The sequence below is a fragment of the Microcebus murinus genome, chromosome 1 (assembly GCF_040939455.1).
Source record: "Microcebus murinus isolate Inina chromosome 1, M.murinus_Inina_mat1.0, whole genome shotgun sequence".
Taxonomy (NCBI): domain Eukaryota; kingdom Metazoa; phylum Chordata; class Mammalia; order Primates; family Cheirogaleidae; genus Microcebus; species Microcebus murinus.
The window spans coordinates 146,349,834-146,373,485 of NC_134104.1; the positions used below are offsets into that span (position 1 = coordinate 146,349,834).

General features: G+C 42.8%; 1 protein-coding gene across 6 annotated transcripts in view; it reads left to right on the forward strand.

The window, feature by feature from the left end:
• MOBP (myelin associated oligodendrocyte basic protein) overlaps positions 1–23,652 on the forward strand; it is a 98,383-nt gene that overhangs the window by 24,182 nt on the left and 50,549 nt on the right. For 3 of the 6 annotated variants that reach the window (XR_012921019.1, XR_002223059.2, XM_076006527.1), the window contains exons 3-4: positions 12,071–12,280; positions 12,534–12,824. The exons of 1 other annotated variant lie outside the window; for it this stretch is intronic. Coding sequence is in view for 1 of the 5 variants with exons in the window: in XM_076006527.1 (XP_075862642.1) it covers positions 12,075–12,280; positions 12,534–12,789 (462 nt within the window). In the remaining 4 variants the exon portion in view is untranslated. The remainder of the gene's footprint in view (positions 1–12,070; positions 12,281–12,533; positions 12,825–23,652) is intronic. 2 more of the 6 variants (XR_002223071.2, XR_002223072.2) reach the window with 2 other exon arrangements.

A 23,652-nucleotide genomic window follows, 5' to 3' on the forward strand; every position in this document is an offset into this window, starting at 1 on the left:
ATTTCATCTTGTTCTTGAAACCAATATGTAAAAGTTGCAATTCCTGGTTACTCCTATTACTATTCCTCCTTTGCAATTATTTCTAATCATTTAAAGGCACAGAGGGTGGTGGTGTGAGTTTTAAAGAGAAATTACAGCCGGCTATTGGAAGGAGTTGGGGAAAAGGAAAGGGAAGGCCTAGAGAGAACATGGCCTCATTTGCTCGAATCTTCTCCTCTCTGTGAATTTATGGGGGAGTTCTGTGTCCTGTGGAGCATGTTCTTAGGTTGTTGAAGGAAACTCCTTTCCCATTCTGTTCCTTAAAGCAGCAGCAGAGGAAGAGGCCTGGGGTAGATAACTTATCATCACTATCTTCACCCTTTCTCTGGTGTTAGGCGCATCACAGTGATGTCACCCTCTGGACTGTGAATGACCAGTTGATGATGTCACTGAGGCCCCATCTCCCTTGTATGGACAGGGTGGTGTGGACCATAACAGGCCACTGGTCTCACTGGTCACTCATGAGTTGTGTTGATTCTTATGGACCTGCCATCTCTGGGCCTCAGTTCCTCATCTATAAAATAAGCATGAAAGTAAAAACATCTACCGCCTAGGATTATTGCTAGGGTTAAGTAGATTAGTAAATGTCATGCACTTAGAAGAGTACCTGCTTCATAGAGAAGTCTCAATCAATAGTACTATTATTAGCTATTGTTAGTAACTTATGCTTCCCAATGGGTGTGATTTAAGGAATATTTAAATAACATAGTTTTGTTCTTTGTAGCCCTTAGTTCCAAACAGTCTGACAGCTCACAAACCATGCCAAACAACGCAGATCATAGAGTTTCCTCCATCATGTAAAATGAATGTCCTTTCTGCCAAGAAAGCTGAGCCGTAGGTTTGGTACCCTCAGGTAGAAAGAAGATGTGATGGAGGCTGAGTCTTTGCCAGAGAGGGAGGAAATGGAAAAGAGCCCTTCTACCCAGAGAAGAATGGGAAAGAACGGGAAAGGACAGAGAGAGAGAGAGAGAGAGAGAGGGAGAGGGAGAGAGAGAGGAAGCAAAGGAGGCAGACGTGTATGTGGGGCATGGGGGATGTGGTGTGGTGGAATCACCCAGACAGGTTTGAAACTGTGTGCATGTGTGGGGTAGTGACCACACTTGGACAGGGGTAGCGTGGGGCAGGCTGCAGGCCTCTTCAGGAGGCCAGCCCTCAGCCACATCCAGTGTGACCCACAAGTGACAGCCCAGCTTTGGGTGGGGATGCTGTCTAGGCCAGTGACCCCAGGACAGGGCTCTTAATTCTCCAGTGAGACCAGTGCTCTGTTATGGTCCACACCACCCTGTCCATACAAGGCAGCTGGGGCCTCAGTGACATCATCGAGTGGTCATTCACAGTCCAGAGGGTGATATCACTGTGATGCGCCTAACACCAGAGAAAGGGTGAAGATAGTGATGGCATATGCATGGGAACCAGGACTTTCCCAGAGTAAAACGTGGAGGAGCTGAGAGGACAGCGGGACCAGAATAGGAGGCTACTGAGTCGGAGTCTGGTCACCAGAGGCTTTGGTCTGGTCAAGTGGTCAGCAGTGACGTGTGGCATTCATGCCAAGGGCCAGTGAGGCCAGACAAGGCACCCATATCAGAGAGCAACAGAGAAGGTCAACCCAGACCAGCCTCTTCCCTCACTGCCACCAGGATACCCAACTTTCCTACACTCTTCCTCACCTTGAGAAGGAAGAGAGGAAGGTGAGAAATGGTCCTGTTGGGGAACTGAACTCCAAATGACAACAAACTAGGGAGAGATGGCTTAAACCAGAAGTGATCAAGGCACTATAAATTCAGAGGTTCAGCTGCTCTCTCCCTTCCCTTTTCTTTCCCAGCCAATATCCAGCATGGGGTGGGCTTGTATAACACTGTTGCATCAATTATACGATTATAGAGAAATAAAAAAGTTGTGCTTCTTTTGCACAAGTAAGCTGAATTTGAATGCATTTGAAATGTCTTGCTTTGTTAACTTTAAATTTTTTTTCTTAAGTATATATTAAACATCCCATTTCTTAATCCATATAACATATTAATAGATCTTGGGACTGAGCATTGTCTTTCTTTGGACTTTTGATATATGAAGCCAGAATATTGTTCTTGAATAGGGTTTCGGTCCTGGATAGTCAAGGTGAAAGCTTGTCTCCCATCCTCTCCGCGTTGAGTTCTTTATAACAAGAGAAGGGTAGATCGTTGCTCATGGTTCTGAGGAATCTGAGTGACAAGAATTGAAGAACTGTCCCGTTTTCCAAATACAAGAGAAAGGTGCTGCGTAGAAAGCCAGGCGGGGAAGTATTAGTGACAGATGAGTCCATTGTCAGTGAATCAGAATCTGGTACAGAAAGTGATCCAGATCTCTGGGACCTAAGACAAAGGCTGATGAATATGCAGTTCCAAGAGGACAAGGAATCCCCAGCTGATAGTTCACAAAGTTTTAATCTACCACATGAATACCAAGGAATTTCTCAAGACCAGTTTATTCACTATTTACGAAGAGAAGGAATGGGCCCTCCAGCTTATGAAGAAGACCTGATGGTTGCCAGAAGACCCAAGTCCTTACTTTATTCTTCCAAGGCTGGACCAGTTAAGCCGAAACCGGGGCAAGGTAGACCGGGTAGCCCGATATTTTCAGTGTAAACGGGATTGGGACTTAACGCGGTTACCTGGTGAAGATCATAGGAAGGAATTACGCTGGGGTGTCCGAGAGCAGATGCTTTGTCAACCAGAACCCCAATCCAAACCTCAGCATGTGTATGTTCCAAACAATTACCTAGTACCAACTGAAAAGGAAAGGTCTGCGCTCCGTTGGGATGTTCGTTGTGACCTTGCAAATGGTGTCATGCCCAGCAAACTTCCCTTCCCTCTTTCACCTTCTTAAATCTTTTTCTACCCCTCTTTCCAGGACTGTTTGGGATAACTTCATTCTTTTTATCTCTTCTTCTGAATAGAAAAAACTGACTTGACAAGCCCATGGAACATTATAGAATAAGGACTTCACTCACCCATTATTGGTCTTTTCTAGCTATGTATCACATTGGCATCAGATACCACTTTACTCCCAAATTACCACTCAAATCGAGCAATTGTGAGAGAAATCATGGCACAGAAAAAGAGACCAGACTGGTCTTTCTGTTTTGTCCAATTAGTAAGCTTCATTTTTATTCTATAACCTGTTTATCTTTGACCAAAATATGAGTTTCTGTGTTTTTAAAGTTGCTAGGCATTAAGCTTATCAATTAAAGAATTTTTTGGGGAAAAAAAACCTGCATTTACTATCTTATTTTTTTTTTTTTTGAGACAGAGTCTCGCTCTGTTGCCGGGGCTAGAGTGCCCTGGCATCAGCCTAGCTCACAGCAACCTCAAACTCCTAGGCTCAAGTGGTCCTTTTTCTCAGCCTCCCGAGTAGCTGGGACTACAGGCATGCATTAGCATGCCCAACTAATTTTTTCTATATGTTTTTAGTTGTCCAGCTAATTTCTTTCTTTAGTAGAGACAGGGTCTTGCTCTTGCTCAGGTTGGTCTCGAACTCCTGACCTCAAGTGATCCTCCCATATCGGCCTCCCAGAGTGCTAGGATTATAGGTGTGAACCACCGTGCCTGGCCTGCATTTACTCCTTTTTTTTTTTGAGACAGGGTCTCACTCTGTTGCCTGGGCGGGAGTGCCATGGCGTCAGCCTAGCTCACAGCAATCTCGAACTCCTGGGCTTAAGCGATCCTCCTGCCTCAGCCTCCCGAGTAGCTGGGACTATAGGCATGCACCACCATGCCCGGATAATTTTTTTTCTATATAATTTTAGTTGGCCAATTAATTTCTTTCTATTTTTAGTAGAGATGGGGTCTTGCTCTTGCTCAGGCTGGTTTCGAACTCCTGACCTCAAGCAATCCACCCGCCTCGGCCTCCCAGAGTGCTAGGATCACAGGCGTGAGCCACCACGCCTGCCATGGTTCTATAGATTCTAATGCTATCTCTAGTATCAAGCATGTGTATACTGATTTAAGCTTGCTAATTAATTTGCATGAATTAGAAAAAGGTGTGGTCTGTTCACAAAATCATTTTTCCCCCCTAAGGAGCCCAGTTTTATAACTTCCAAAGTCAGTTAGAAAGGTCCCTTCCTGTGTTGAACAGACCGGTTGCCTGAGCCAGAGCAGAGTTCCTGATGGAATGTGGGATTGCTTCACTTCCTTTTCCTTCCTTGAATACTTGCCTCCTTTTTCTCTCCTCTTTATTTATTTATTTATTTTTGAGACAGAGTCTCACTCTATTGCCCGGGCTAGAGTGCCATGGCGTCAGCCTAGCTCACAGCAACCTCAAACTCCAGGGCTCAGGCAATCTTTCTGCCTCACAGGGGATTACAGGCATGCAACACCATGCCCAGCTAAAGTTTTCTATATAGTTTTAGTTGTCGAGCTAATTTCTTTCTATTTTTAGTAGAGACGGGGTCTCGCTCTTGCTCGGGCTGGTTTTGAACTCCTGACCTTGAGTGATCCACCTGCCTCGGCCTCTGAGAGTGCTAGGATTACAGGCCTGAGCCACCACGCCCGGCTCTCCTCTTGAATTTTAGATATTATGGAAATGTCTGCAAAGCCTGGAGAAGATTATATTTTACAGTTTCAAATTCAGTTATTTTTCTCTTCATTCTGCCGGAGAATTTGCAATTATCTTTGCTCTGCAGATAGGTGAGATCCTTTGTGAAAATGTCATGCAGCGTTTATAATGATTTGTTTTTAGCCATTAAAGTAAATAAAGATGTGATTAATGCTTAAATTAAATGTCATCAGAGAAACACAGTGAGATAAATAGAGTGTGTCTACAGAATTCCGCAGAATTAGACAGGTCGCTTGAATGAATTCTCAGTCAGTGAAAGGGAAATGGAATTTTTTAAGCAAGTTACTTACATGGTTACAGTGCTAGGTTCAGTTCTTTACTGACTTTGTTTTATTTAATATTTTAACTCAGGCTGGTCTCTGAAGTTAAGTATTATTGTTATTTGTTATTCTTCCATTTTATTTTATTTAATTTATTTATTTATTTTGAGACAGAGTCTCACTCTGTTGCCTGGGCTAGAGTGCCGTGGTGTCAGCCTAGCTCACAGCAACCTCAAACTCCTGGGCTCAAGCGATCTTTCTGCCTCAGCCTCCCGAGTAGCTGGGACTACAGGCATGCACCACCATGCCCGGCTAATTTTTTTCTATATATTTTTAGTTGGCCAATTAATTTCTTTCTATTTTTGGTAGAGATGGGGTGTTGCTCTTGATCAGGCTAGTTTCAAACTCATCCCAAAGTGCTAGGATTATACCTTGCCGGGCCTATTCTTCCCTTTTAGATGAGGAAACAGAGTATGTCTATTAGGAATTGTATTTGATTGCTTGTAACTGAAATAACAGTGGTTTAAACAAAGTGGAAGTTTGTCTCGCGTAAAAGGTGTTCAGAGTGCAAGAGTGCAGCCTGGAATAGTGAGTCCACAGTAATTCAGGATTCAGTCCACCCGCCCCTGCCCCTCCCTCCTCCTCCCCCCCAGTCTTTGTGCTCTACTGTGAGGCTCCCTTTGTCAGGTTGAGCCATGATCCAAGATCCTGCTGCACCCAAAGATAAAATGCTAGATTGTAGTTTATGCACATTTCAATTTTCATTAGAAAATCTCAGATTGTTTCCAGAAATACATAATCTTTTCGAGCACCTATAGAATATTTAAAAATGTTGACTATGTATTAGGCCATAAAGCAAATCTCAACAAACATCAGAATCATTATCATACAGAATACTTTCTCAAACTAAATGCACTAAAATTGGAAGCCAATGTAATAAAAATAATTTCATATATTTGGAAATTTTATAATATATTTTAAAAAATAATTGAATCCCAGAAGAACGCATCCATATTTAAAAATGGGCCGGGCGCTGTGGCTCACGCCTGTAATCCTAGCTCTCTGGGAGGCCGAGACGGGTGGATCGTTGGAGCTCAGAAGTTCAAGACCAGCCTGAGCAAGAGCCGAGACCCCGTCTCTACTAAAATTAAAAAAAAACAAACAAAATGTTAATTGGCCAACTGAAAATGGAAAAAAAAAATAAAGGAATAAAAATGCAGATGGAAAATTTATGTTTATAATTGTGGTATGCAGCTAAATTTGTACAATTGAAAGTTATAGCTATTAATGTGTACGTGAGAAGCATTTAGCTTAATAGGGAAAAAGAACAAGAACATAAACTTTAAGAAAAAAAAATTTTTTTGAGATGGGATCTTGCTATGTTGTCCAGGCTAGAGTGCAGTGGCACCATCATAGCTCACTGTAACCCTGTCTCCTGGGCTCAAGCAATCCTCCCATCACCTCAGCCTCTCGTAGCTGGGATGACAGGTGTGTGCCACCATGCCAGGCTAATTTTTAAATTTTTTGTAGAGATAGGCCTCGCTTTATTGTCCAGGCTGGTCTTGAACTCCTGTCCTCAAGCAATCCTTCTGTTTCAGCCTCCCTAAGTGCTGGGATTACAGGTGTGAGCTACCTACCACACCCAGCCATTGTTTTTGAAAAAAACTAATGAAGTAGATAACTTTGACAAGATTACTCAAGAAAAATGAGAGAAGATACAAATATGTACTATGAACTATAAAGGGGGTTTAATTACAAATTTATCACAGATTTTAAAAACCATAGGAGAATAATATGGGTAACATTATGTCTATAATTTTAAAACTTAAAAAATGAATGATTTGCCAATTATGTAAATTTGAACAGTGTGTAAGGTATGTCCCACTTTTTATTAACTATATATTTACATGTAAATATTCTCAAAGGAAAAAATGTCAAAGTATTTTACAAGTAGTTAACCATGAGGTAAGAATTCAGGAATTCGTATTATTTTCGTCCATCTGAGTTTTCCAATTTTCAGCAGTGAATATAGATTTCAAATCTACTAAAGGACTGGGTGGGCAGGAGCTGCAATAAGTCACAATCCCTCAGGACCCATCCCAGGTTAATATTCTGGTACCCCATGTGGGCCTTCTTGCTCTGGAAGGGACACCTACTGTTGTGGACATCTCCAAACACCACCCTCTACCTTTTTCTTCTGGAGAGATCTCTTTCCAACTTTCAGTCTTTTTCACTCTAAGATGTAGACCCACAAGTCTATGTAGCCTTATCCCATCCCTGGGCCCAACTCTAGTCTCCTGAAGTCCAGTCTGGGCCCAGTGCCTGGACTGCTGTTTCTAGGAGAAGAGAGTTGAGTATACAGGAAGTACAAAGTAGGGTTGGACCTGGTTAAAAGAGCTTGTGATGTTGGGGTGGGTTCAACCCACAGATGTGGGTTCAAATCCCCTGTTGCCTCTTACCGGCTTTGTGAACTTGGTCATGTTCCTTAGACTCTCTCATCTTTATTGATCATGATTCCGTACTATGAAGATGAGATAAAGTATATATAACAACCACCATACAATAGGTGATCAGTAAATGCTACTTCTTTTCTCTGCTGTTAGTTATTTGTTCTGTTAAAAGAAAAACTTAAGGCAAATTAAATTTAACAGAGTTCAGATGAGCAAAGAATGGATCCGAGAATCGGACAGCCACAGGAACCAGAACAGGTTCAGAGTGATTTCAGGGCTGCCACATGGTCAGATGATATTTATGAACAGAAAAAGGAAGGTGGTGGACAGTAACCGGAAGTGAGGCATAGGGCAGCTGGATTGGTTACAGCTTGGCATTTGCTTCATTTGAACACAGTTTGAACAGCTGGCTGCCTGTGATTGGTAAAAACTGTTTCAGTTACAGTCTGTTTACACATCTAGTTATGTTATAGTTCACTGTATACAGAGAAACCTTTAGGCCAAACTTAAAATATGCAAGAAGGCAGCTTTAGGCTAAATTTAACAGCCTGTATTTCCAATTAATTTACAAAAATCCTAGTGTGTTGGGAAAGGGTGACTCTTGTGTATATTGCTGTTGCTTAGCAGGTGGGACTTAGCATTCTTAAACTGGGGGGTGGTGTTGGGCAGAGTTGGGGGGTAATAAATACAGCCAGTTACCCACGTGCCCCAGGTTAAATGCTGTATTTCTGCTACAGGGGGAAAGAGTTACTAGGCCAGAGTCTTTTTCCCACAGCATATAAACATTTCACTAAGGGAAGGAGAAAATATCATTTTAAAAGCTGGATAAATTTTCTGGTGGTTGCCACAGGACAATGACAGGGTTCTTCCAGGGAAGAGAATTGCGTTTTCTGTCAGGACCAGGCATTGATGGCTAGCAAGAGGTGAGGCTGCCCCCTGCCGGACATGGTGGGGAAGGCGGGGAGGGAGGGAAGTGGAATAGGAAACTGAGAACCTTCCCCCCACCTGCTGAGGGAAGAGATGGCTGGGGTTGGGGCGGGGGTCCAGATAAGCATAGAGTGGGGTCCCCGGATCACGTCAGCTGGAACAGTGGATGGGAATTGAGAATTCAGCCAGAGCAGCAAGTCAGACTCACAGCGGACTTAAAATCTCCTTCTTACCCCAAGTTCTTTCTTTCTCAGAAAAGTGGGGCAAGTGCTCGATTTTCTGTCATTTGTGATGGGTACCTGAGCCATTTGGGAAAAGGTGACCCCATAAGGCTGGAGGGATTGAGGATGCCTTGGTTGCTTGTGACAAGCCGAGTAACATAGTCTTCATGTGCCTGGCACCTGAAGAAATTACTCTTGCAGGGTAGTCCTGAAGCATTGCATTTCATTATTTCCCTCGGGAGGAGAAACTCGAGCTGAACTCGTGACATACGTAGGATTGGGGAAGGGGCTTGGCAGATCTTTAGGGTCTTTGTCATGAATCAGACCCCGTAAGTCAGCTGTAGTTTCTCATTGGCCCATAATGCGCGATTGGACAAAGGGCTTCTCAGGCTATTGCTGGTCATCTCTTCCTCTGGAAATCTGGACATTTTTCTTCCGAGAGGCTGCTACTCATCCTGCCTCTCTAAATAGCCCTCCTTCGCCTTCCTTCTTGGCTTCTGCATCTTGAAGGTAGGCCCAATGTTCCTGGAAGCCTTCCCTGGTCTGGCTTCTTGCTCAGTTCATAGGCATCTCATCCATGGCCAGGGTTGTGCCTCTTCCCATGAGGCGACAAATGCTCAAGATGATAGCTGTAGCTCCTGAGTTTTGGATGCCTATTTCCTCGTGGATGTCCTGGGCACCCTAAATTCATAGTATCCTACATTTCCCTCCTTCTCACCTATTTAGACCTCTGATCAGCTGGTGGCTTGACTGTGCTCCCAGTCACCAGGGCTGGACACTTCCCAGTGACAGGTAACTCCCGTCTCACCGCACCACCTGTATCCTGGCACCGCTCCTTCTCTGCCAGTGCACTGCGGACACGGGCAGGGCTCTCAGGGATACTGTAGTTCACCCCTGGGCACCTGTGCTTAGGTGTCAGCCATTCCCGTCCCTCCACATCCCTTATCTCTGGCTGACCACATCTTAGGGCCAGATGAAAGGTTTCTGCCCATGGAGTTTTACCTGGTGCCCCAGCCCAGCGTAGCGCCCCCTCTCTTGTGAATTTCTCATGCCATTTTGTCAGCACGCCTTCACGTTCCAGAGCACAACTGCCCTTGTATCGCGCTTACTGACGTCTGTGTTACATTCCTCTACCTACAAGGTGAGTCCATTGTGAGCAGGATGTTTATCCGATCCATCACCTTACTCAACTCAGTGACTTGTACATATCTGGGCTCAATAAATGAGCTTTGTGGCCGTTTGCACACTAAGTGCATTCTAGTCACGTACTTGCCTGTATCTCCAGCTGGTGGGTAAGTTTCTTCAAGACTGGACTAAGCATGATTCACTTTGTGTCCATTATATCAACGGGGCACTGTGCCTGGCACAACCTATGTAATAAATGCTGAATTAAATGGGTGAAAATAGCTCCATTAATCATTTAGTATTTGTTGTACCATGAAGAACTCTAACATTAAAAGTCTTGGATAAAAAACCAAAAATTTTGGCTGAAGCGGATGAATACATAAAAGAAATCGAGAAAGAGGGTCTAGAGTTGGAGGAGGAAATCTAGGAGAATGTGGTGTCACAAGAAAGGGAAGAATTTAGCTGGAGAGAGGCACCAAATAAGGAGATGACTGGTTTAGCAGCATGGGGGTCTTTGGGGAGCTGTGGAGAGCCATTTTTCCTTGGAAGGAAAGGAACAGGAGCCAGAGTGGGATGCATTGTGGAGTGAACAGGAGAGTAGAAATGGAAAAAAAAATATTGATAAATTTTCAAGAACTTTGCTTATCGAAAGAAGGGTAAGAGGGAGGCAAATAGATGTGGGAGTGGCATCCAGTGAGGATTTTCTTTTAAAATGGGGTATACATGAGTATGTTTGAAAGATGGCGGAGTGGCAAAGACCTTCCCAAGCAAAACATAAAACTCTGAATGAGAACTAAGAAATTTAATTACATAAAACTATATTTTTTGCATAAAAGTAAGTGACACGTTGGGAAAGAACATTTGTAACACACATAATGGATGTAACACATTACTTGGACTATCACAAATGGAGGTGCAAAAAGAAAACGTATTTGTAACTGCACTCTACTTGCTTCCCAGCTCATTCCCATTTGAAGCAGAGGATAACCACGTAGACAAACAAAACAATTAAAATATCCCCTCAATGTGACTTAGTTGCTTTTAATGTATTCATCCTTAAAAATCTAGATAGTATGTGCTGTCTCCAAGGAATCCATCTATGGATTCTCTGTGTTGTCCTTGATCTTTGCACGTACTTCTGTTGGTCAACATAACGTTGGCTGTAATCACATGATGCATGTCTGTGTCTCCAACCTGACCTTGAGTTTTTTGAGGTAAGGACATTCTCAGTATCCAGGATAGGCCCACTACCCATGTATATGTGTTGACCCTTGATGATTAATAGTCACATAAGTCCCTTGCATGCTTCAGTGTTTTGGAGTGTTAGAGAGGACTATTTCTGCATTTGTCACATTCCTGGAAGGAACATTTTCAGCCCCCAGCAACCTCTCCGGTGCCCCTTCTTAGCTCCACTTTGTCCAAATATAACTATGCTCTGATTTCCAGCACCTTAAATTAGTTTTGCCTCTTTTTAACCTCATATAAAATGAATCACACAGCTTGTATTCTTTTGTGTCTGACTTAGTACGTTCAATACTATGTTTGTGAGATTCAAACATATCGGTGTGTGTTACAGTAGTTCATTTTCCTTGTTGTGTAGTATTTTATGATATGAATGGTCATTGTGGTTTTAATCATAAATTATTTTTTGCTTCTTAGAGAAAAGGCCTTTCCTAAATCTAGAATATTATTTAGTCAAGGCCATGTTTGGTGTTGTAATTTTTTCCCCTATACTGTATGAGTGTCTAAAACACAAGGAAAACAAGAGTCCATGTTCCTCTTTCTCTTAGAAAACACAATTTAAAACAGTACCGTGTTTCCCCCCAAATAAGACAGGGTCTTATATTTATTTTTCCTCAAGAATACACCCTAGAGCTTATTTTCAGGGGATGTGTTATTTTTTTTAAGTACAGTACAACAATCTACATTTATTCAAATATAGTTAAGTCGTCTTCTTCTGGAACATCATCATAACTCTCCAAACCCCGAATTCCAGCCTGAATTTCTTGCAACTCTATTTCCTTTAGAACCATTGGCCCCAATCTCTCATGTCGAGCAATAGAGCTCTCATGGGGCAGATGAGAAGGGCTGCTCCTCTTTACGGCTCTGCCATGAAATGCATGGGTTGTGCAGATGCGCTGGGTAGCCACGCCCATCACTAGGTCTTATTTTTGGGGTAGGGCTTCTATTGTGCAAACGTTTAGAAATCCTGGTAGGGCTTATTTTATGGGTAGGTCTTATTTTCAGGGAAACACGGTACACAAACATGAATGGACTCTTTCTCGAGTTCTTTTCCATAGAGCTGGGCTTTCGCTCTGTGGGACCACCACCCTGAACGTTAACTTGGACGGTGGGTGTAGCAGGGAGTGGCCCCCCTGAGCGGAGAGAGCCCCCCGGGGCCGGGGCCTGACGTGCGTTTCCGTCCCTACCCCTGTCTCCCCGCGTCTGCGATTTCCAGTAAGATGAGTCAGAAAGCGCGGAAGGAGGGTCCCAGACTCTCCAAGAACCAGAGACTCTCCGAGCACTTCAGCATACACTGCTGCCCGCCCTTCACTTTCCTCAACTCCAAGCGCGAGATCGTGGACCGGAAATACAGCATCTGCAAGAGCGGCTGCTTCTACCAGAAGGAGGAGGAGGACCTGGTCTGCTGCGCGTGCCAGAAGACCAGGTGGGTGGTGGCAGTGGCCGCGCGCGCGCCGGGCTGGGGCTGGGCTGGGCTGGGCTGGGGCTGGGGCTCTGCAAGCCACTCTTCCCCCGGCCCCGGCCAGTCGGCTCCGGGTTAGGCTGCCAGGCACTCCAGGGGGACTGGAGCGTGGGAGGGGGCGCAGGGCCTTCCTCCCTGTTTCCAGCTCCTGCCAGCGTCCCTTAAGCGGCGGAGGAGAGCCACGGCCCCAGCCTCCAGCTTCTTTTGGCCCTCCCAGAACCAGCCGCCGTGCAACGTCCCCTCAGAGGCCCAAGCAACCGCCAGCTGCGCCCCCCGCGGTGGTCAGAGCGCCGGCCAAGCCACGGTCCCCTCCGAGGTTGGAGCGCCAGCCACGCCCCCGCCCAGAGGCCCGACCGCCACCCGCCAAGCCGCGCCCCCCTCAGAAGGCCAAGAAACAGCCGCGCAGCAGCCCCGTCAGAGGGCCGGGCGCCAGCCGTGGGGGGTCCCCCGTCAAAGCTTCTAGGTTCTGGTAACACCATCTCTTCCCTCTTGTTCCCCCAGCCCTAAGGTTAGTAAGCTGCTTCCTGTGTTTACTAACATCGGGCTGCCTCCGTGGCCCTGTTTCAGTCTTACCAAACCTGTGCGATCAACCCCCTGCATTAAATCCCCTCTGGTTGAAATACCTAGTGTGGCTTCTGGTTTCCTCCTAAATGCTACTGGTGCATACTTCAGGCGGCTGTGTCCTTTGCTTTCTTTGTCTAATAGGAAGTCATTAATTTGTCAATTCAGATTATTGACCACAGGGACAGACTGAATAAATGACTACCTTGACTCCTTCCTGTGCCTCAGAGAGAGGAGGAATGGTGACTCTAATACAATGTCTGTATGTGTAAAAGGAGATGGTCATCCTTTGTATTCTTCCATCCTCCCAACACATTTCATCTGATGTTAATCTTAGTGGCAATACCATTCATGCATTCATTCATCCACATATTGAGTTATTCAGCAGTTACCGCATACCTATAAAGTTATATATTCTGTGCTGGGGGAAAGGGAATATGGCAGTGAACAAGCCATGGTGTTTGGGATTCACCAGGTCCAAATAAGAGAGTAGTTGGTCATAGTATGGGGTGTAAATGCTATCCTATTGTCATGATCAGTATGCACATTGGACTACAAGAGCCTTGAGCAAAGAGTTATTGGCTCTGCCACAGAAATTTTGGGGTTTACAGAGGAGATTAGGGTAGGATGAGCAGATGGTATAAGAAAAGTGATCCACGTAGAGAGAAAAGGAGAGCCAAAGAGCACCTGTTCCCCTGCTCTATCTCAGGTAGACCAGCTTATTATTATTATTATTATTATTTTTAAAGATTTCATTGGTTAAAACAGTTTTAGGTTTACAGCAAAATTGAGGGGAAGGTGCAGAGATTTCCCCTTTATCTCCTACCCCAATGTATGGGGCACCAACTTTTTAGTTCTTTTAATATTTGTAAGTGAATTTGTTTTATAAGTTAGTAGTGGATGTTGACTAAATTTGAGATTCTCTTATCTCCTCTGATACCCAGCACCTACATGGCATATTTCTGTGTGTAGATGTTTACTGATTTAGCAGGAAAAATCAACTGGGGAGCATATTAAAGATGCTCCGAAAGCATCTGATTTATTGGGTTGCTAGTAATGGCCGGGGTTCTGCATTTTCAACAAGCACTTCCTCCCCCAAGATATAGTTACATAGGTGGTACACAGACTGCACAATGAGCAACACTGACCTAAATCATCCGTATATAAATAATTCAGATTATCTGTGTTGTGTAGTAAAGAAATGTGAAAGGTGACAAATTTATGGTGCCCAAAGTGAAAGCATTAAAAAGATGAAAGATCAGGTGAGTTTAATTTGTGAAGGAAGTAACAGGCTGCACTGCCCAGTCACTAAAACTTTAAAAGAAAGTTGTATGCCAGGTTACCTAATCATTAACTTAGTCTCTGTTCAGGAGTCTGGATACAAGGGCCCTAAGACATGTAGGGATTGATATGTGGAAGTAGTTGGAAAATGTGCACAGCAGAAGAAATTAATTATATAAGAGGCATGTCACTTATGGTGCCATGGAGGCATGTCACCTATGAAAGCCACCATCTACAATGAGTTGAATGATGGCTCTTTGGGCAACTGGAATTCCAGCAGGACATGGAAAGGAGAGGGGAGACAGTGAGAGCAAACTCTGCCTCACCTACAGATTTTTCTGGCTCTGCCTTGCTTGTTACATTCATCAAATCAACAGAGATCCTAGTACCAACACGTTCTAACTCCCTCAGTTAGCTCATCTCAGTGGGTATCAGAGAAGGTGCCTCCACAGGCTGTCATTGCCTCCAGCCTTTGTCCCTTACCTGGGAACAGAGGACCTGAAAGGCTCCATTCATAATGTCCCATGACAAAGGCCTATCGGGTTCTTAATAACTCCCTTAGATAGGACTTCTCAAAACCCAGAGAATAATTTAATCTTAGAAACCAACTGACATGATTCCCAACATCCTGATTAAGTTTGGTAGCATCCTCATATTTGATAGGAGGAAATCCTGGCATTTTCTTCTTAATTTATTCTGCTCTTTCAATTCTTTAAGATTTTAGGATTTCACAAGGTTGTCCTTACCCTTTGGGTTAATAGGCATTTCCTGGGCTGAGCCTCTTGGTTCCTCAGTGCTCTGCTTTTGAGAGCTGGGGATCTGTGGTTCCTTCACAACTACCAAGGTGGCTGTTTGGGGGCTAATCAGTCAGCCATACTGGGCAGTGCTGTCTGGGCCTTTGACTCATTCTTTCAGAGTACGTTTTATATAGTATCAAATTGGGCCCTGCATAAAAGAAGCCTGGAAGAACAACTTATTTCTTTCTTTTTTTTTTTTTTTGAGACAGAGTCTCGCTTTGTTGTCCAGGCTAGAGTGAGTGCCATGGCGTCAGCCTAGCTCACAGCAACCTCAAACTCCTGGGCTCAAGCAATCCTCCTGCCTCAGCCTCCCGAGTAGCTGGGACTATAGGCATGTGCCACTATGCCCGGCTAATTTTTTTTATATATATATATATATCAGTTGGTCAATTAATTTCTTTCTATTTATAGTAGAGACGAGGTCTCACTCTTGCTCAGGCTGGTTTCGAACTCCTGACCTCGAGCAATCCGCCCGCCTCGGCCTCCCAGAGAGCTAGGATTACAGGCATGAGCCACCGCGCCCGGCCTTAGAACAACTTATTTCTGCATGTATTTATCAAGCTTATTAATCAAGACCATGTGCATAGGAAAGCATCAAGTTCTAGGAATCAAGAGAAATGAAGTAGGCTTAGATGATAGCTATGAATGACCCATTCCTCGGTGATGCTGCTGTTCCCTCCAGGGACAGCCCTGAGATTGGCTGCCTCCACCCTCAGCCCCCGTCCAGTGGTCCCACCTCCCTGATCTCTTGCCTTCAGCCACTTATTTATTACCTTGTCTCACTTTAGCATATGACAAAAATCAAAGCCCAAGAAAGATAACTGTTAGAGAGAGAAGTGTGAAGGGACTCTCTCTACAGGATTTAGTGTCTAGGAGTCAGAGAAAGCTCTAGTGTTCAGTTTCAAATTGAAGCAAGCTCTAGTTTGGTGGTTTGTTGACCACCCGTGGTCCAGGGCTAGGCATGTCAGCACATTGCTTCTCAAATTTAGAACAAGCACCACCAGCTGAATAACTACATGCCGATTGGGTTCATTACCCATAGGTAAGAAGGAACTCTACTTTCCTTTTGTAACTATAGAAGAAAAGATTCATATTTGTATGTTGGTTTGAATTTGTTTGGAGTTGTCTAGACCTCCAAAGAACAGTGAAGGCTGGGCGCGGTGGCTCACGCCTGTAATCCTAGCACTCTGGGAGGCCTAGGTGGGCGGATTGCTTGAGGTTAGGAGTTCGAGACCAGCTGGGCAAGAATGAGACCCCGTCTCTACTAAAAATAGAAAGAAATTAATTGGCCAACTAAAAATATATAGAAAAAAATTAGCCAGGTGTGGTGGCGTATGCCTGTAGTTCCAGCTACCTGGGAGGCTGAGGCAGGAGGATTACTTGAGCCCAGGAGTTTGAGGTTGCTGTGAGCTAGGCTGATGCCATGGCACTCTAGCTTGGGAAACAGAGTGAGACTCTTGTCTCAAAAAAACCAAAAAAACAACAAAAAACAAAAAAACAATGAAGTTATAAATATTTTATAATTGTCAATTATAATTGACAAGCTAGAATTCACTTCAGAAGAGTGCGGGCCCATGAGCAGTTACTATGAGAGGTCCAAGGTGTGCACTGACGTGCCGGCCATCAGGGCCAGCTGCTAAGGTTCAGGTTGTTAGGAAGAGACAGCCTCCCTGCTCCCTTTGGCATGCAGACTCAACATTTTTCTGGATGCTTCCTATGACTTGACTTGTCCTTCTTTTGGCTGCTCTGATGTGGAAGGGATACACTCTGCATTTTCTCCTTCCAGAAAACTATATAGAGCATTCTCCCTTTCTTCATGCAGGAATGGGGGAACTAGCCCTTCCATTTCCCTTTTCTGGGCCCTCCCTTTATTTCCCTGAGTAAAAAACACTGACTTTGTAGTCATGTCTTAGAAAGAGTTGTTTTTCTTACATGCTTGTGGAAAAATCCCCATGCAGGACTATATTATACTTAATTTCATCCCAGTGGTTATGCCCTAGTAGCAATCTATCATTGGTCTCTTCAGCCAAACAAAATCAAGAATTCAGCTATCATTTTCTAGGTAATAGCAGAGCCAGGGAAAGAGCCTGAGCTCTTTGCTTTCCATCCAGGCTCTTGCCCTGGTGGCCTTTCCAGCTGCATTATTGCTTTTATAAGTTTGGGTGACCAAACTGTTGAATCTTGATCTACCTAAGCCATAGTGTCCCATCAGGGGGCAGGCCTTTCTGCATCATGGTGGTCCCTATGGCACAGTGCCCTTGCATAGCAGAAAGGCCTCCAGTCCTGGGAGCTGTGTGTTTTTTCCCAGTCTGCAGCTTATGCCTGGTCATAGGTCCTTACCTGGTCTAGACCACATGGTCTATCCTCCTGCAACACTCATTTCACAAATCCCTAGTTCTAGATCAAGCTCACAATCTGCCTTTGCTTCTTTGGTTTCCTGAATGCTGAGCATGGTCAGACATAGAGCTGCTGAGCACAGCTGGGAAAAGCATTTTAGCCTCATGGGTTGGGGCCACCACAAATGGATGAGCCCCAGCCCTCCCCAGACCGGCCTGCCTCCTCCAACCCCTCCTCCTTCTCAGGATTTTTCTCTGTCTTTAAATCCTTGCCCTCAGCCTCAGAGCATCAGGCCAGCCTCTCCCCAACCACACACACTCCCTTGTGGTCTTTCTCCCTCTGCTCCTTTTCTCCTCCAGGGTCTTGCTGCACAATTTATCTACCTCCCGAATCACTTTGGCCTTTTTATATTGTCTCTTTCTCTTTAGCCTTTCAACATGTTTAGCTCTCTTATATTGACTCAGATATTCACCTCTGGACCTGTCCTATCCTTTTTCCTTCCTTCTCTGACAAATTTTAAAAAGAAAATCCTATTTGCTCTTCAATTGATTGTGCTCTGATTTCTTTCCATAGCACGCCACTGGAATTACCTCTGTGCAGACTCCTCCAGAAGTAATGACACAAGGGCAAGTGGTTTATCTGGGAGGCGAAGAGAGCACTGGAAAGATAGGGAAAGAGGGACAAGGAAGGGAAACAGCCAATAAGAAAATGCATTATCCAACCAGCTCCCGCCGTGGGTTCCTGGAGCTTAGGCTTGCTGGGGACCGTGGGCAAGCAGTATAGGACAAGTTCATCAGTTATCTCATCTGAGCAGTGAAGGAACTCGGGCATTTATACACCAGTTCTTGTCAGTCAACCAATGCTGCTCTGATAGTGGGGACATTAATTCCTCGACACTCTCAGCCTGCCAAATAGATGGCAAGTGGGCTGTGGCAGCCAGAAGGAGCCCTCAGGAAAAGAAAGGCAAGCGCTGGCACCTGGAGGTCGGGCTGTGTGCAGAAGTGCTAAGGGCGCCGGGCTGTGTACAAGGCACCAGCAGTAGGTCTGCTCTAATGGTTTCCTGTGGCCTCATGAATGCCAAGCCCAGGCTTTCTACCAATGGTGCGATGTGTTAAATTTGTTGACAACGCATACACTCAGTCTTTGAACTCTCTGTTCTCTTGATTTCAATTACTCCCCTCTTTTTACTTCTCTGCAAGAACTTTCCTTCTCGGTCTACTTGCGAGTGTTTCCTTTTCTGCCAATAGCTTAACCTTGAGGCCCCATGGGGTTCCACACTGAGCTCTCTACGTGTGTGATTTTGCCCTCTCTCGTTTTCTAGCCATGACCTGCATGCTGATGACTTTCAAATCTTAATTCATCCCTGACATTAAACTCATAGATGGGTCTGCTCACCCAGCAGATCAACTTGACTTTGTGAAACTTAGTCTGTCTACACTTGGCTTCTTTCTCATGAAAGATTGCTCTTCCTCTTATTTGTTATCTCAGCAAATAACAGTACTTCCCCATCCAATACTCAAGTTGGAAACCTAAGCACCACCCTAACTTCCAATCTTTCCCCTCACGCGAATGTCTGCCAATTTGACTTTCTGATGGGAAGGAGTGCAGAACTGAGAAGAGGCTACAAACAATGGAGAGGGAATGGAGATAGCTGATAAAGTAAGTTTCTTCCACAGTGTATGTGGAGGGACTGACTTTGATGGGAGCAGAAAAGCTGTTTGGTTGTGCGAGATAGAGTGAGCTCCGTTAATATGCATTAAGATGGAGGCAAGTCATGCCCCAAGAATGACAGAGCTAGAGGCTTGAGAAGGTTGGGGTGTATTTGGAATATTAGAGACCAGGCTACCAGGCTGTACTGAGGGCTGGCTGAACTCAGCTCAACAGAGCTGCATATGAATTATTTGTTCTTAAGGAGCTCAGTCTCCAATGAGGGAAAGAGATTGTCACCTCCAAAATTACCAGTGAAATTATCCGACTCCACATCCACATTGCGCTTCTCTTCCAGCTTGCTTTGCCAGATGTCCTCATTGCAGTTTACGTACACACACACACACACACACACACACACACACACACACACACACACACACACACATGCTGACACACACATATCCCATGTATATCAGGCTTATTGGGGTACAAATTACATATGGTAAAATTCAATCCTTTCAGCATACATTTCTATACACATAGTCATGTAACCATTGCCTCAAGTGAGATATAGAATATTTTCATTACCCCCCAAAATTCCCTTATACTTCTCCTTTGTAATCAACTTCCCATGCCCTAGTAACCACTGATCTATTTTCTGACCATATAGTTTTGCCTTTTCCAGGACGTCATATAAATGGAATCATACAGCAGATAGGGTTTTGAGTCTGGTTTCTTTCATGCACTCAGTATAGTGCTTTTGAGATAGAATCATGTTGTGCATGAGTCAGTAGTTCTTTTCTTTTTATAGCTGAGTAGCATTTCATTATATGGAAGCACCTACCATGTGTGTACATCTACCTCGTGTATAAATGCCCGAGTTCCGAGTTTGCTACTCACCAGGTGAAGGACATTTGTTTCCAGTTTTGGTAATTATGAATAAAGCTGCTATAAACATTTATGTGAAAGTTAGCTTTCCCTTCTCTCCAGTAAATAACTAGGGCTGGTATTGTTATACAATAGGTATGCATTCAAACTTATAAGAAACTGCTAAATTATTTTCCAAAGTGGTTGTACCATTTTGAATTCTCACCAGAAATCTGGGCTTCTTGTCAGCACTTGTTATTGTCAGCTTTCAAAATTTTACCTGTTCTAATAGGTGTGTAGTGGTATCCTGTTTTAGTTATAATTTTGCATTTTCCTAATGACTAAGTTAAGCATGTTTTAATGAGCTTATGGATCAACCACCAAAGACGCCTATTTGATGTGTCTGGTCGAATCTTTTGCATATGAAAATTGAGTTGTTTTTCTTATTATTGTACTTCGAGAGCTTTAAAAATATTCTGGATATAAGACTTTTATCAAAAATGTGTTTTGCAAATATTTTCTCCAAGTCTGTGACTTGCCTTTTTATTTTCTTAACAGTGTTTTGGTGAAGAATCGAAGTTTTAAATTTTAATAAATTTTTAATTTAAGAAATATTTTCTTAACCCAAGGTCACAAAGATGTTCTCCTATACTTTCTTACAGAAATTTAAAATTAGGTTTTACATTTATATTATTATCCATTTTGAGTTAATTTTTTATAAATATCATGAGGTATGAATTGAGGTTCAATTTTTTTTTGTGTGTATGGTTATCCAATTGTTCCAGCATCATTTATTGAAAAGATTCTCCACCAAATTACCTTTGCAATTTTGTAAAAAGTCAGTTGATCATATATTTGTGGGTTTATTTTTGAACTTTCAATTTTTACCATTTTTTGTGTATTTTTCATTTCACAAATACCACATTTGAGTACTGTAGCTTAATAGTAAATATTGAAATCAGTGTGAATTCTCCAACATTATTCTTCATTTCTGAAATTATTTTGGCTATCCTAGTTCCTTTACTTTTCCATATTAATTTTCAATGTCAAGTTCTACAATATATCCTGGTAGGATTTTGAAAGAGATTGTGTTGAGTTTATAGATCAATTTGGGAGAACTATAACAATATTGAGCCGTCCAGTCCATGAATATGGTATGTCTTTCCATTTATTTAGGTCTTTTTAGTTTTGTAGTTGCTAGTATACAGATCTTGCACATATTTTGTTTGCTTTATACCTAAGAATTTATGCTTTTTGGTGATATTAAAAATAGTATATTTTCAATTTTAATTTTCAATTATTCATTGCTACTATATAAAAATATAACTGATTTTTGTATATTGATCTTATATTCTGTGATTTTTCTAAACTCACCTATTCTAGGTTTTTTTTTGTTTTTGTAGGCCCTGGGGTTTCTTTCTATAGTGACAATCATATTGTCTTTGAGTAGAGACAGTTTTATATTTTCCTTTTCAATATGAATGCTTATTTTTTGTATATGTTTTGAACTGCTATTTTGTTTAAAACATTTACTTTTTAGAGAAATGTTTTAATAAGATTAAGTCTTGCCAAATTGGCCTTCTGGGTTTTTAAAAGGGATTAGAGCCCTAAGGCCCAAACTTAATCAGATAAGGTTCTTGAGTTGTGTTATCTGTGCTTTCTTCAAATCCTCATTTTCAGATATAGCCCAACTTTCTTCATGACCCATGGATTGATATGCTCTATCATGCAAACAGAGAATGACCATGAACATGCTTTGTATGTAAAGAATTGGTCCTGATTATTATTATTAATAGAATTACTGTGCTAGTAATTGCCCCAAATCACCAGGTACTTATGTCACCTTAATGCTTATGGCAGATGGTCACCAAAGGTCTGGAGATTGGATTTATATTATGGATTTAATTCCAATCCTCATTTAGGGCCAACCTCTTATTGGAAGGAGTTAACACCTTGAAGAACAGTTATGGGATAGTTGTTCCTATGTGAGCCAAAGACTAATGACACTTCCTTCCCCAACCCTACATGGCCTGACATGTCTACTTCTTATATTATGCTATATGGGCAGTCTTCATAATTTTAACCTTCCAAAGCTGTGCTATAATAAGATAATTAGGACATTTTATGTAGGGCTTGACTTTTGCACAATAGTGAACTAGTATTTTTCTATTTTGGGTTGGTCAGCAGGAATGATATGTAGAGTATATTATGGAGGCAGAGAACTCCTCTCCTGTGATGATTCTCCTACAGAATCATTATTGCTGTCAGTGGTAAGGAGTCTTGACATAGCCCTTTGGCTTAAGAACCTTTTATACTTCTTGGTGAGCAGATGGTTGCCTTTCCCTGGGCTCCCTTGATACTTCCACTGCTATATTTCAGACACCCTTGCTCATCAATTCACTTACCTGTGTCCATCTCCCTTGCTGGATGAAATGTGCATGATTCAGGATCAGGGAATCTTACATCCCCAGGGCCTGTCTCAGGGCGTGGCTGATGTTATTGATTGAGTGAGGCCTAAAAACACACTTAGCAGCCACTCTGGGCCAGTGAGAAGGGCAAGGACTCTGGCATCATTCCAACAATTGGACAGTAAAATTGAAAAGAAAGGAGCATTAATTGAAAAGGTTTGAGTCTGAGCTCTGTGCATGCCCTTTGTCTGAATTACTTATTCTCTCAAAGTCACATTTTCCCCATCTGTAAAATGAGGATACTACCTATTTCATTAGTTCTTAATATTATAGTAGTACTATATGTAAGTGAATATTATTAGAACTGTGACTCAATGGATACATTGTGTCATTTAATCCTAACTACTAGCAGATCCTCTCCAACTCAGTTGCCTCCCCTGGTTGATTTGAAGTTCTGGGACTGTTGCTGCACAATTTGGCCACCCCCATTGCCACCAATGTGGCTACCATAGCCAGTAAAGTACCAATTAGATAATTAGATGTTCATACTACCTGGGATGCCATGATTTCAGTGATAACTGCACAGGGTGACATCTGGAATCCGTGGGCTACTATCTTAGCCTCAGTATCTGGGCTTTATATTCAGCAGCATCTATGGGGAATTCTAAAACACACAGGCTGCCCTATGTCTGGGGGTCATAGGGGCAATCCAGAAAGTGTACAGAGATTCCCTCCCCAAATTTCAAGGAATGCATTCCAATCCTCCAGGCTATAATTCACTCCATAAGTTTCAATAAAATATTTCTGCATTTATTTATTTATTTTTTGGTATCCTTAATTCAGTTTGAAGGGCAGCAACATTGTCAGCTTAATATATAATTTGAGATTTTTTAAAATGCTATTGTTAATAACTGAATATGAATTTTATTTCTAATTTTAAAAATCTCCCAAATTATAAGAAAAGCTGTGATCCCCATAAGTTTGGTCTCTAGAATAAAGATTGTGCCATATTTCTAATTCACGCATCTGGGTTTTTTTGTGTGTGTTTGGTTTTTAAATTAAAAACTTTGATGGTACTCTGAAACTATTCAACATGTTCTCATTTCAAAAGCAATCACATAGAGCTCTGCTGTCTAAATAAATTGATCTCATTGACTATTATGTTGGATAAATTTGCAAGCAATGCTTATCTGTGGCCACATATTTATAATGTCTTTATTGGATGTTGTTTATCTCCTTCTTGAACACAGTTTGTTACCCATCAAAATAGAAACATGTTGGTATGGTCACAATTTTATAATTTGAGTGCATACATTCTATGTATATGTGTATGTACATTCATATCTTTATGCATAGTAAAACTTTTCTCCCAGGAGTGGGGTGTATTTTGATTTTCTTTGTGTTTTTCTGTTTTAAAATAATCTACAATGATTAA